This window comes from Gymnoscopelus braueri (genome assembly GCF_963280865.1).
Source record: "Gymnoscopelus braueri genome assembly, chromosome: 13".
NCBI classification, from domain to species: domain Eukaryota; kingdom Metazoa; phylum Chordata; class Actinopteri; order Myctophiformes; family Myctophidae; genus Gymnoscopelus; species Gymnoscopelus braueri.
This window is the reverse complement of record NC_137615.1, coordinates 46,403,753-46,418,878: the sequence shown is the minus strand read 5'-3', so window position 1 is coordinate 46,418,878 and position 15,126 is coordinate 46,403,753. Positions and strand designations below refer to the sequence as shown.

The 15,126-nt window shown below is 42.5% G+C and overlaps 1 protein-coding gene across 2 annotated transcripts in view; it reads left to right on the top strand.

The window, feature by feature from the left end:
- Positions 1-12,702, top strand: part of LOC308098282 (calpain-15-like) — a 34,076-nt gene extending 21,374 nt beyond the window's left edge. The window contains exons 9-15 of one of the 2 annotated variants that reach the window (XM_080446579.1): positions 578-703; positions 2,163-2,315; positions 6,122-6,283; positions 7,053-7,276; positions 8,116-8,261; positions 8,926-9,104; positions 9,983-12,702. In XM_080446579.1, coding sequence (XP_080302705.1) covers positions 578-703; positions 2,163-2,315; positions 6,122-6,283; positions 7,053-7,276; positions 8,116-8,261; positions 8,926-9,104; positions 9,983-10,160 — 1,168 coding nt within the window. In that variant the 3' untranslated portion in view covers positions 10,161-12,702. Of the gene's footprint in view, positions 1-577; positions 704-2,162; positions 2,316-6,121; positions 6,284-7,052; positions 7,277-8,115; positions 8,289-8,925; positions 9,105-9,982 lie in introns of those variants that run through there. The other variant, XM_080446580.1, reaches the window with a different exon arrangement.
- Positions 12,703-15,126: the final 2,424 nt, after the last annotated feature.

Genomic DNA, 15,126 nt, shown 5'->3' with positions numbered 1-15,126 from the left:
TAGTACATTTTCAGGTAGGTGACAACATTTAAGCCAATCAGGAGAGATAATTGAAAACGCATTTTCTGTTTAGTTAAGAGCTGGAGAGACAAGGAGACTCCTTTTACTGAACAAACACTCTATAGCAATGAGTACAATCAGAATATAGAGCTATTTAACACTTAGTTTAACCAAAGTTAATCACTTACCCTACCTTTAATACTTAGTCTGTCCACAGCCCTCCTATGAGACACAGACCGAGTAGAAATAAATGGTACCATATTATACATTAGTGAGGACCAATTATATGAAGATATGTTGAGAATGGGTGAAGTCGTCCTTTAACCACTTTAACCCCTATACATCAGCTACTTTTAAAAGGAAAAGGGAACATTTTTGAATATTTTTTTGGAAACATTTTAACAACACAAATCTTGTCTCTGGCACAAACTGTTTTCATATGGGGGTCCGCAGCCAAATACATTTTCATTTGGGGGGTCCTTGACATGTAAATGTTTGAGAGCCATCTGTGTCATTACAGTGCGTGTCTCACTAAAGACTCCTCTAACCTTGTAGTTGCCCTTTCTTGCTGCTCTAGTTTCCTGATGGGGGCGTCATGCGGAGGCGGGAACATGAAGGTCGATGATGGGGAGTATGAGTCACTGGGCCTGCGTCCGCGGCATGCCTACTCTATTCTTGATGTGAGAGACATGGACAGCCACAGGTGAGCGGGAACTGCTTTTGTCGCTGTCTTGGGGGCAGTGGTGGAATGTTACCAAGTACATTTACTCAAGTACTGTACTTAAGTAAGATTTTGAGGTATTTTTACTTTACTGGAGTATTTCCCATTTTCAGTACTTACTCCACAACATCTCAGAGGCAAATATTGTACTTTTACTGCACTACAATTACTTTTGTTACTAGTTACTTTGTAGATTTTGATTATTGTTACAAAACATACATTACCCACTTCAGCCCTAAATACATTCGGCCGTTTGAAAATAGCCAATCTCACAATGCCTTGCATCGCGACACATTGTGAGCTTACAGATCTGCTATTTTCAAAAGATTTTGATACATTTTATACATTTGAAAACTTGACAACTTTACTTTACTCAAGTAAATTGAATTCCGGACTTTTACTTGAGTAAAACATGTAGTACTTTTCCCACCACTGCTTGGGGATATGGATGTATGGGCAGCGCAGGATTAACGGAAGAGCTTTAGGTGCTGAAGCACAGGGCACCAACCTTGGGGTGAGCACCAAACGGCGGGGAGAAAGTGAAAGAACACTCAACTGTCGCCGAAAAGCGCCGAAATTGGGGTTGGCGAAAGGGCCTTTCTGTGTGGAGTTTGCATGTTCTCCCCGTGTCTCCTAGGGTAGGTACCCTCACAAAAACATGCAGTAATCCTGGTCACTATACTGCCTCCCCCTGGCCAGTCGGGGCGCCTGATGGAGGGGAAGGGAACTGGTTGGAATAACGTGTTCCTTCCACGCGCTACGTCCAACCAGGGAAACTCTCCCCTGTCAGGTGACAAGAAGGTCAGTTGGCTCTCATGCATTGAAGGAGGCATGAGCTCGGCCCTGGCCTCCCTAGGTTGGCAGAGGGAAGGTAGTGCCCAGGATTACATAGACAATTGGCACTGGGTGTAAAAAATAGGGTTACAAAATTGTGGGATAAAAATTTAAGAGAAAAAAAAGAAAAGCGCCGAAATTTAGAAGCAGCGGCTGCTGAAGGAGTGCTAAAACGGTGAAACGCGCCGGTGAAGTGTCAATTCCCCCCCTCCGCTGACAAAACGGTCCCGGGGGGGGGTACCGAAACGGGTCGTAGCACCAGGCACCACTGTGTATGGGGGGGGGGGGGGGGCCTGACACGGTGACCGTGATTAGTTTCCCTGATGACCCTGATCCTCAGCACCTGTGTTGACCTAGAGCAGTGGTTCTCAAACTATTTCATGTCAAGGACCCCCAAACTGATATGTATTTGGCCGTGGAGACCCATCTGAAAATGTTCAGGGACCCCCAGAAGAGAAGATCATGTGTAAAAATGTGGCACTAAGTGACGCACTGTGAGCTTGTATATCTGCTATTTTTGTGACGCTGTATAAACAAATTTTACTTATTTATTTATTTTCTATAAAAGTACAATTCAATAATTACTCAGGCTTATCATTTCTTTCAGGTTGGTGCAGCTGAGGAACCCGTGGGGCCGGTTCTCTTGGACGGGGCCCTGGTCAGACAGCTGGTCACACTGGCCTCTCCACCTTAAGAGGGAGCTGTGTGCGCAGAGTGGAGAGGAGGGCCTGTTCTGGATGGACTTCTGGGACTTCATAAGGTACAGTATGTCAGTTAGTTCAATAGCACTGATGTATTAAAGAGAAAAACTAGAAAAACTGACATAGGAGGTTTGAGCCCAACAGCGACGATATAGAGCTTCCATCCAACCATAAATCTTCAACCACTTATCCGGAGTCGGGTCGCGGGGACAACAGTTTAAGCAGAGCGCTGCAGACTTCCCTTTCCTGAGCAACATTAGCCACTTCCCCCTGGGGAATCCCGAGGCGTTCCCAGGCCAGTGTGGAGATGTAATCCCCCCATCTGGTCCTTGGTCTGCCAGGGGGTCTCCTCCCAGTGAGACGTGCAGCGAGGACCTCCCCTATAGGGAGACGCTCGGGAGGCATCCGTACTAGATGCCCGAACTACCTAAGGTGGCTCCTTTCCAAGTGAAGAAGCAGCGGCTCTACTCCGAGTCTCTCGCGGGTAACTGAACTTCTCACCTTATCTCTAAGGGAGACGCCAGCCATCCCTCTGAGAAAACTAAATTCAGCTGATTGTATTCACGACCTCATTCTTTTGGTCATGACCCACATTTCATGACCATAGGTGCAGAGTAGGAACGAAGATTACTCGGTATATCGAGAGCTTTGCCTTCTGGCTCAGCTCTCTTTTCGTCACAACGAAGTGTGGTACAGCGACTGTAATACCGCTCCTGCTGCTCCGATTCTCTGGCTGATCTCCAGCTCCGTCCTCTCTTTAAACCCATTAAGACCTGGAACGCATATGTGTAATTTTTTTTATTTGAGCTAAAAAGCATTATTTTACACTTTGGCTATTCAAAAATAGCAGATATACAAGCTCATAGCGCGGTACCGAGTGCCACGCTATGAGCTATTTTTTAAAAATCATGAAAATGTGTGCAAATCTTTCAATATATATATATTATTTTAAAGCGAACATTTTTGGGGGTCCCTGGAACAACATATTTTGAGATGGTGGTCCACGGCCAAATACATATCATTTTGGGGGTCCTTGACATGAAAAAGTTTTAGCACCACTGATAAGGAAACATATGTTTTTCAGAATACTCAGAATAGATTTTTAAAGATGTTTGTAGAATCGGCTTCAGGTCTTAAAGGGTTAACCAAAAAATTACATTTACACTACCTTTAATTAAAGCACCTCAAACCCAATAGTATCGAGCCATGACTAAAAGTAATTCACCCACAACCAACCCCTTGGCTAAATTTAACCGTACACCATAGCACCACAGCCGCGGCAGGGAGGAAAACGAGGTCACCTTTCCACATACAAAACCTTTCAAGGGTGGCCGTGGAGTGAGAACCCAAATGAAACAATAAACAGAAGATAATCACACTGGACTTTGTGTTCCACCACCACGAATATTTGGCACATTTCCTGGACAATTTGGCTAAGCCCCCTAGCTAGTAGGAGCAGTAGATGCTACAGAGCCAGCAGATAGGGTTATGTGTCTTGCACAGGCACAGGGACACTTCAACACATAGACCAGGGAAGGGAGACGAACCGGGGAACTTCAGTTTCCTAGACGGCCTCTACCCATTCATCTATGGTTGCCTTTCATTGTAGCAGTGTTTATGCTGCTTCTTGTTTTATTTTGACGGGGAAAACACACTGCAGTGTGATTGCGACATTACTATTATTATTTTTCAATCTATCTCTAAATAAAAGAGGCTTCAGTTCAAATAGGGTAGAGCCCGCACACCAAAGTAGGTACAAAAACGTCTTTATTTGGCTGACAAAATAAAGAAGCCAAATATTTGGTCAGCCAAATAAAGACGTTTTTGTACATACTTTGGTGTGCGGGGCTCTACCCTTTTTGAACTGAAGCCTCTTTAGCCCAGCTCCCACCAGTCGATGTGCGTTGCCTAAGTTTCCCTTCTAAATAAAAGGGGGTCACTAAACTACCCAAACTATGCAAAACATACGTAACTGCCTACTTCATTAAATGCACATTTTTTAAGTTGTGCTGCATGATGAAACAATTAGTTATTTTCTCATCTTCACTCCTTGAGAAGCATGTTGGTCTACCTTTATCTCCATGTTTGGTTTTCAGCTAAAGTTGGGGATGACTGTGAAAATATCCTTGTGGTTTACAGGTTTTCAACAATTTTTTTAGACCAACACTAATACTAATATTACTGTCACTTCTGCACTCTATTCCTGTCCCCATGTCTGTGTCTGCACCTGGGTTCCATATTAGTATTAATAGCGTCCCTATTCTGGGGCAAACATTCAGCAAAAATAGCTGATCTACAAGCGCACAACGTGTCGTGTTTTGGTTTAGAGGGAAAAAAGAATAGTCTAGAACCCTGGGGGACACTGTTCAATGAAGTATAGAGTTGAAGTAGTTAAAGTCCTGACATTTTTACTCTTGAGCTAATAGAGCCTGCCTGCTTGCTCAGGGGATGAATTGAATCTTGAACCTTAGGTCAAAATTCGTGTCAGATCCTGTGTCTAGGTGAGACATGACCTTTGACACGACCTAAATGTCTCAATAGAAGAGCAGGGAGACTAAATAGCAAGCATCGCAATTGTATACGTTATATTGTATTAACATACTGTACCATTCAGATTGGACATTGCCACTTTAGAAAAGTGTTTAGCTGAAAACTTGGAAACGAACTGAAATGGGATACATCTAGGTCTGCAATAGAACACAGAAGTGACACTTCACTTGTGTCGGCCCCTGATTCAGAAGCTCTTACTCTTACTACTGTAGCCAGTCAGGACAAACACATAATGTTGGCCACTCTCACACTGCCACCATCCATATTCAAACACTATGCTGTATTTTAATGTGTTGTGATTTGTGCTGTGCTTTTATATGGCTGCTGCTACCTTGGCCAGGTCTCTCTTGTAAAAGAGATGTCTGATCTTAACCCATTAAGACCTGGAACGCATCTGTGTCACTTTTTGGGATTTGAGCTAAAAAGCATTATTTTACGCTTTGGCTATTCAAAAATAGCAGATATACAAGCTCATAGCGTGGCACCGAGTGCCGCGCTACGAGCTTGTAGATCTGCTATTTTTGAAAAATCGTGAAAATATGTGCAAATCTTTTAAATATATTGTTTTAAAGCGAACAGTTTTAACTCAAATCTTTGCTTCTGGGGGTCCGTGGAAAAGAATATTTTGAGATGGGGGTCGGCGGCCAAATACATATCATTTTGGGGGTCCTTGAGATGAAAAAGTTTGAGCACCACTGATATAGAAACATATGTTTTTTCAGAAAAATGACATTTGTAGAATCGGCTTCAGATCTTAAAGGACAGCTTTGTTTTTTTACAACCAAGGTTTATGTTTTAGATTGTAATTAAAGTAAATAAAAGATGATCGTTAACATTTTTAAATTTACTGCTTTCTATAGTTTTAGCAATTTTCGCGATCTTTTTTACAGTGGGCGGGGGCATTCTGTCCGGTGGCTAAATTATGTTTTTTTTTACACAATAACCCGGTGTTTTCTTTATTATTATTTACAGTAGCTCTTCTAGCCCCCAATAACTCACATCTGGCCATCAAAGACCACAGGACCTTTTTTATTGTGTAAAAAAGGCATATTTAGCCACCGGACAGAATGCCCCCGCCCACTGTAAAAAATATCGCGAAAATTGCTAAAACTATAGAAAGCAGTAAATGAAAACAAAATAACACTCATCTTTTATTTACTTTAATTACAAGCTAAAATATAAACCTTGGTTGCAAAAAAACTAAGTTGTCCTTTAAGGGACTTCCTGAATAAAGCAAAAACAAACAGGAAAATAATATCTCATGCATGTGCAGGGTGTCCATACATGTGTTTTTTTCCCTCTTTGACTCTTCTAGGTACTTTGACTCGGTAGATATCTGTAAGATCCATTGTGACTGGCAGGAGGTTCGGGTGCCGGGCCTGTTTCCCAGAGGAGCCAACGTTCCTGTGACGGTGGTGTCACTCACCGTGCTGGAGAGGACCACGGTGGAGCTGGCACTGTTCCAGGAAGGCAGCAGGTACACAATGAGGCCAGCAGCTCCAGTCTAACCTGTGGGACCAGAATGTAAATGAAGCGACCGCATTCTGAACAGTCTTTACTTTCTGTCATTACTGCTTTGGTATATAGGTCACTAGTCAAGCAAGATGACTTTGAAGGCATACCACTCTATGGCCTTAAGCTCTAAGCAGGACCACGGAACAGCCACTCCTTTAATTGTCAGAGTTGTCAACGAAACATATAATACCATAACATAACATAACATAGCATACTGTAATATAACGAGACATAACATAACACTAATGCTGTCAAACAATATAGGAAAACAAAATGATGTTGACACAGATGTTGTGTAGTTAATCGCGAAAAAAAAATTACCTCAAACTTGAATGGTGAACTGAAAACATTGTATTACTGTATGTTGATATGTCATATGAATGGAAAATACAAGCAGCAAAAGTATTACTATGTATTACCTTTCAGGTATCACACACTGTGTGTCACCCTCTATTTCTCTCTGTCTCTTAAATATATTTTTTTCTTTTGCAATTAATTGCGATTAAACAAATGAGTGCCAGATAATGCAGCACTTTGGCAGCCCTAACCAGAACAGAACATAGCATACCATAAGTACTGTAACATGACATAACATAATGTAACACATAATAACACGCTGTGACATACGGTAATATACTATATACTTTAAGATAACAATGTAACATAACATCCTTCTCGTGTTCACTTCCTCCTCCTCCTCCTCCTCCTCCTCCCCCCTGTGACCTCCTCAGGCGATGGGACACGGCAGAGTCCCACCTGTTGGACCTGTGCGTGCTGGTGTTCCGGGCGGGGTATGACCGGGGCGGCAGCGTGACGCTGGGCCGCCTCATGGCCCACAGCAGGCGCTCGGTCAGGAGGTTTGTGGGCTGCGATGTCATGCTGGAGCCGGGGGAGTACGCCGTGCTCTGCTGCGCCTTCAACCACTGGCACAGCAACATCCAGGCTGACAGCGCAGGCAAGGACAGCACCGTCACTTCATGTGCACTGGTCCCTCAAGCCAATCTACTATTCCACAATCTTAGAACGCTGCATAGAGTCTGTAACTACGCCTTTTGAAAGCCGCAAATGGAAGCTGTCTTTTGTCCGTCATTTCCATTCACAGAAATATATCATTGCTGTCGGGCAGAAACCTCCTCCATCTCCATATTCTAACATTTTGTATTTTTTTGTAAATTAACGCCCTACTTGATCATACTACAGCGTCACACAAAAGCATCGCGAGTAGCAGACCTGCAAGGTTGAGACTTTTTGAGCTTGTAGATCTGCTACTTTTGCTGTTTTTGAATTTGAATCCTGAAAAGTAATAGTTTTGGACATATGAGGTTTACATCCTCAAGCGACGATATGTGCACTGGTCCCTCAAGCCAATCAACTATTCCACAATCTTAGAATGCTACATAGTAACTACGCCTTCTGAAAGCCACAAACCCAAATTCGAACCCACCACTGCGGAGGTTGTGGGTTCGAATTCACTGCGGTGCATCCGGCTGTGTCGGGCGTCTATACGAACACAATTGGTTCGGGGGAGGGAATAATGACATTAAATAGGGACGCCAGGTTTCAAGTGGTTAATGAGTACACACAGCTCTGTCAGTGAAGTGGAATGGTGTTTACAGACCGGCAAGAGTTCTCATAAGTAAATGTCAGAATCACTCTAACACACACTGTGACACGACTGAAACGAATAAGAACCTACACACAGATTAGAGATTTGTATTTGTCACATGTAAGAGTGGACAAGGTTCTTTGACCTAATTGAAACGGGCTCAAAGTCAGTGATGTGTATTTGTGCAGCAGGCGGGTGCAAAGTGGAGCCGCTAGGCTACACGCTGGCTGTCTACAGCTCTCGCCTGGTGATGGAGGAGCAGATAACAGCCTCCACCACCACCATCGCTGATGCCATCATCCAGCTGACCGAGACCAAGGGGGAGAGACACGAGGTGAGAAGTACACTGCAGGGCCACTGAGTGAGTGCATGCATCCTGTAGCCAAAGTGTCACTGGCCGTGTCCTTCGTTTGAGATCCTTGGCCTGTATTAGCATAGTTAAAGGAGTAGTTGAGTCTCCGGTAGGAGACTCAAAGGAAACTCATTGCGTCTCCTACCAGATACATAAGCATCTTTCCGCTAAGGCATCAACTTATTGGCTTAGGAATGCGACAAAAACTCCAATTCCATGAATTCAATGCTTCAGGGGGTGTGTAATTGATAGAAAATAAGTAATTGTTTGGGTGAACTACTCCTTTAAAGCTACACCATGTAACTTTGTTTTTAGCAAATGAAATCCTTTTTTTTTTTACCAATCTGTATGATAGAGTATGTTAACTTACACAATTTGGATAGTGGTATTTTGTCTCTCTGCTCTTCTATTGAGACATTTCCTGTGGTCTGGTTTGACCACTACTGGGTGACAAGTGGTACTGCCTGAAAGTAAAAAACGAACAAAAAACAAACGTGCCTATTTTCGAATAGACAAAGTTTAATTATAGTTAAAGTGGTTACCCTGTAACCCCCTCAAGGACCACTGGGGGCCCCAGGACCCCACTTTTGAGAACCACTCGTTCTGATGGATAACTAAATACGTGCTGCTCTGCTGTCCTCTGCAGGGCCGGGAGGGGATGACCTGCTATTACCTGACGCACGGCTGGGCGGGGCTCATCGTCATGGTGGAGAACCGCCACCCCAGGCACCACCTGCACGTGTCATGTGACTGCAGTGACAGCTTCAACGTGGTGTCCACCCGCTGCAGCCTCAAGACCATCGACAGCATCCCTCCTCTTCACAGGTACAGTACGACCGTTTGCATTTGTTGCCATGTTTCTGCTTATTAAAATCTTCAGCCTGAGCTGACACATGGATTTAGAAAGAGTTCATGGATGCTAAGCATCAGTTAAGGTAGTAAAGTTTGTATAGGTAGTATAGATGTTGCTCAAAACCATTAGCCTGGAATGCAGACTGACTCGCCAAGAGCTGAGTGTAGCGCCTCAGTCTGGATTCCAGGCGACAAAATCATAACTTGCTGTCATCCACTTTCGAACTGGAATTCCCATTTTAGGAATATTATTATATTTTATTGTCAAAAATAATGTAAAGTATACACAATTTGAACATGCACGGTACATCACCATCAGACCTACATTTTCCTTCAACTTCTTGTTTGTTTATACCCAAAATAACTATCCACAGGCTTTGTAGCATTAGCAATTGTTGAAATATTAGGCTTTAAATGTCATTAAACAACGATTATGTATTTGGCCCCCATTTAATAAATATATATACTGTATATTGTCTCTGTCGGGTGGGAACCTCAATGGAAACCTCAAAATGTTACTTTTCAGGATTCAAATTCAAAAACAGCAAAAGTAGCAGATCCACAAGCTCAAAACACGTCGCTTCGCACCTCGTTTCGCACCTCGTTTCGAGCTTGCAGATCTGCAACTTTTGATGCTTTTGTGTGATGCTGTAGTAAGATCAAATAGGACGTTGATTTACCCAAAAACTCAAAAGTTTAATATGGAGATAAAGGGTTTCTGCCTGACAACAACAATATAATACAGTATATACTATACTATACTAAATAAATAAAAAATAATAAAAAATAAAGGCTCCCAGGGGCTCACTGTACCGGTCACCTTTCTAACCCAGTCTGTGTTGTTCCTCCAGGCAGGTGCTTGTGGTGCTGTCCCAGCTGGAGGGCAACGCCGGCTTCTCCATCACCCACCGGCTGGCCCACCGTAAGGCCCTGCAGGCCTCCCTGGGGAACTGGAGCCCCACCAAGGCCACACACTGTCCTGCCCTCAGCCCAGAGACCGCGGGCCTCCACCAGCCTCGCCCGCTATGACACCCACCGCTTCTCAAACCTTTTCTTTTCACGGGACCCCCAAGTCTGGTATGCATTTCTAGGCCACGGAACCCCCCCATAACTCTCAGAGTTATAGACCAGTAAGGGTCCATTTGGTGCCTAACTGTCAAGCTAGGGACCCTCTCGAACCCGCCCCCAAGGACCCCTGGGGGTCCTCAGACTCCCACTTTGAGATGCTATGACCACTACCAGCCTTTGACCAGGGGGGGGGGGGTTATGTTTTGAAGAAGGGACCATCAGATTGGGGTGTTGACGGACGTGGAGAATGTTTTGCACATCCCTTGACCAGGACATTAAAGGGACATTTTGCTTTGATATGGAGATCTCCCAACTCTCCAAGTTGGTGGTCTTATCATCAATATGACGTCATAGTACTGACATCATAGACTGGCCTCCGAGTACTCTGACAGCGGGTACTGACGTCATACATAGTATATCGCTGCTGTCGTGCAGAAACCTTCTTATCTCCATAGTCTTAACCTTTTGTTTTTTTTCGTAAATGAACGCCCTACTTGATCACACTAAAGCATCACACAAAAGCGTCACGACGCGTTCGAGCTTGTAGATCTGCTACTTTTGCTATTTTGGAATTTGAATCCTGAAAAGTAACTGTTTTGGAGATATGAGGTTTCCACCCGACAGAGGCTATATAGGCTATATATATATGTGGGCAAAAATACCTTATGTCTTCTGTGTATTTCTCTGCGTAATGCGGAAGAGACGTGTCGTATGCCCAATGACGTCAAGCGCATTTCACAGAGACGTACACAAATTACATACAGTAATAGGTATAGTTTGTTTCCCCTTTATTAAATGAGGATCTCCTCACATCAAAACAACAGGATTTCCGTTCAGGATCGGCAACGTTTCCCTTTAAAGAGCAGACCTTATCACTAACTCACTTTACATTTTTCCAAAGATGTTATAAATGATAGGACTTTATAGCACTGGTCAGATCATTAAGTAGCAGTTGTCAGTTTAGATGTGCTGTGTTTAGACTGTCTGTAGTACTCACACAAAATGCCATATTAGGATTACAGGGTATATAGTTCTCAGCACTGAAGTATTAAAAAAACCTTATTAGAACTTATTCATCACAGCAGTGGTTCTCAAACATTTTCATGTCAAGGCCCCCCAATTAATAATTAGTTTTTTTTTTAAAGATTGTCCGGTTGTGAGCTTGTAGATTGGCTATTTTCACATTTCCGATGTATATAGGTTTAAAGTGGCTAAATATTTTGATTGGATTTTGATGGTATATTAACACATTTAGCTGGGGACCCCCTGGGGTCCCCCTCACTCGGGAATGGTTGGTTTGGTGTGGATTTACCTCGGTTGGGGGGCTGGATTCAGAGTTGGATCTCACCTGTATCCATAGGCGGTTGTAGCCTCTACAACATTTTGATATAAGAGGGAGATTTATTTTATTTTTATTTTTTTGATTTACAGTAATGCCAGTTGTGAACTGTATGCCAATGACAAATCAATATGGTCAAGTTATACGATGTACAGTATGTAAACAAATATGCACGATGCATCATGTTCTTCCAAACACCAGGAGCATGTCTGCAGTATATGATTTAGTTATTTATTTCAGGACTGACAGAGCACCATAAACTTTTATAATGATGGCAAAACGCAAACTGATGAAAAAACACAATTACATTCATTCAATCATTTAGCTAATTCATCTAATTAAAAAGTTAATAATAAAACAAAAACAAGGGCTATGAGACCAGAGCTGGGTAGACCAGTTAGGGGTGGCAAATGCCCCCCGTCCCCCCCTATAAAAATACCACTGCCTCTATCCAAAATACAAAAGCTGCTATTCTGTCCCAGCTCTGTGCAGGTGCTTATCTCTGGTGCAAGGAGGGAGGGAGTCTCAGGTATATTCAAATGGCAGGTCACATTTACAGCAAAAATTGACATTTTAACTGTTCCCCTTAAGTGAAAAACAGTCAGCTAAGTTGACACAGTTGCCCCTTATAGTCTTAAAAAGCCCGACAAGAGATTTGGTGTCGAGGGACAAAGGGAGGGGACCAAACGCATACCCCTGGGGGACCTCGGGCAACTATAGGGTTCAAGTGGTTAAGCGGTTAACCGTTGTGTGTTCATTTTCAACTCTGAATACAGCCTTAGGGGAGCTAAACCATGCCAGGAAAACACACATCACAACCAGAACAGGTTTAACTATACCTTTATGTTTCTCATTTAGTGAAGTGTTTCTTTTATTATGGACGTTGCCTGGAAGAGGAGGTTTCAAACTAAAATATTTTAGTAATGTTATAAATGCTGTTATTGACTACAGAAATCCATTGTGCACTGCAAATAGCACTTTATAAACATCAGTGTTTGTTACATTCCTGTGGAGTTTCTATTTGAAGTGAATGGTCGTGTGATTGTACAACTGGGCAAAGAGGTTCATGCTTCTGATACGGTACCAGTGGTTCTCATTCTCAAACACAAGGGCCCCCAAATTAATATGTATTTGGCCACCGACCCCCATCTGAAAGGATTTTGTGCCAGCGGTACTTTTAAAATGTTTCAAAAGTATTCAAAATGTTCGGCATTTTGTAAAGATAGTTTTGAAAATAAAAGATCTACAAGCTCACAATGCGTTGCGATGTGATGTGTTGTGAGCTTGTAGATCTGTTATTTTCAAGGCGATCTTAACAAAATGTCGAAAATTGTGAGCTTGTAGATCGGCTATTGTCAAACGATTTGATTCTATATTTGCTCATTTGACTCGGGACCCCCTAGAACCACCTCAAGGACCCCTGGGGGTCCCCGGACCCCACTTTGTCTTTTACCATAGGCAGTATGTTCAGACTGGCAGCCCCAAATCCCTTTTTTTTTGGCCTATTCAGAAGTCAAAACACAAAAAACACAGAAAAAAAAAGAAATGAGATTCAATGTGATTCAAACAGCTTTCTAAAGTTGTCTCGGTCTGGACACTGGGACACTGAAGCCTGATTTATACTGCATGGTACAGCGGTGTCACTCGCCCATAATAGACTGTCGCATTCGTATTTGAGAAACAAGTCAGACTTGCAGTCTGAATGAACACAGCCACACTCTTGGAGAGGACAAAACTATGCAATCATGTAAATGAAACCTATGTGAATTAATGCCGTACTTGATCACATTACAGCATCACACAAAAGCATAAAAAGTAGCAGATCTGCAAGCGTTTTGAGCTTGTAGATCTGCTACTTTTGATACTTTTGAATGTTAATCCTGAAAAGTAACAGTTTTGGACATACAGTATGAGGTTTCCACCCGACAGAGACAATTTGTTAATGTGTATTCCCTCTCTTCCTCTGTTTTGTTTTACAATCTCAACCACTGTTTGTATCATGAGTTGTGATTTTCTTTGTATAATTTATTCTTGTTTACATCTTTTTTGTCATATTCATATTTGCCATAAATCTTTCCATTTTACTGTCGGTGTCTTCACCACTGCAGTGATTGCCAAAATCTGCGCTGTTAACAGGATTCAAATTGTTTTCACCACTTATCCTGAACGTAGTTGACCGGAGTCCCCCAGGGCTCTGTACTAGGCCCCCACCTGTTTTCACTCTACACTAAATATCTACACAAATCTCTCTACACAAAAATAGCCGATTTACAGACGCGTTGTGAGCTTAAAGATCTATTTTCACCAAAATACGGACGCTGGGTTCGAGTGGTTCACTATTCCAGAAAATGTATTAACAAAGCAAATTGACAGGGTTGGCGTCATGTCACCCGTGTCACAAATACCTCAGTCCAAATCACGTACAGTATGTTTCAAGTTATCACGCCAAGCTGCAAGTAATTGACCTATGTCCCAATTAAGCCATAAATTAGTGGTTCTCAAACTTTTTAATTTCAAGGACCCTCAGTTTGTTATGCATTACGCTGCAAATGGAACCAAATGGACCCTAACGGTCCATTTGGTTCCATTTGTACACTCTCTAAGTTACAGACCTGTAAGGGTCCATTTGGTTCATAACTATTTATCTAGCAATTTAGCTGAGCCAGAGGTCCTTGGGGGGGTTCCAGGGGGTCCCCAGACCCCACTTTGAGAACCACTATAAAGTACACACTCCTCTCTGTTAACTGGACAAAAAACTTAGGGTTAAGCGAAAAATCTTCAAGTTAACAATGCGTTGAGTTGCTACAAATATTAAATTAAGCTTAAGTGATCTTGTGTTTAGCTAGGACACACCAAGTTGAAGTGGTTAACAAACCACTTCAACCTGCCGTGTCCCCTGTTTTAGGCATGGCATTACAGGCAAACTTTAAAAAACAATTCAAAATAATATCAAATGTTCGAAAATAGCTAAAATAGCAGACCTACAAGGTCACTGTGCATCACAACATGCTGTGAGCTTGTATATTGTCTATTCTAAGTACATACGGCTTAAGTGGATAATATTTCACCACGTTTAATGTTTCAATCAGTCTGTTTAGGGCATAGTTGTCATATTGAAAAAGCTTGCCTCTTAAAAGAGGTCTTTCACACAGTCTGTTCACCAGCAGAAGCCCCAGTTTAACTGGTTCACTATTTTAAGAATGTTTTGTCTTGTCTATGAGTCATGCCACAGTCAACAATCATGCACGTGGATACACAACAGTATGTTTTGTTATAAAAAAGAAACCTCTGAAAAGTCAAATAAAACATTTGGATTGATTCGGAATGGTCTGTTGCTGTAGGCTACACTTATAATACACCATACTGAAGGGCGTGTACTTTGTTTAATTAAGTGGCTCTCGAGCATTTTCATGTCAAGGACCCTCGAATTGATGTATTTGGCCACGGACCCCCATCTTACAAGAGAAGGTTTGTGTTGTTAAACATTTGCAAAATCATTTAAAATGTTTCACAATATTTAAAGATTTATTTTCCCCTGAAAATAGCTGATCGACAAGCTCACAATGTGTTGCGATGCGACATGTTGTG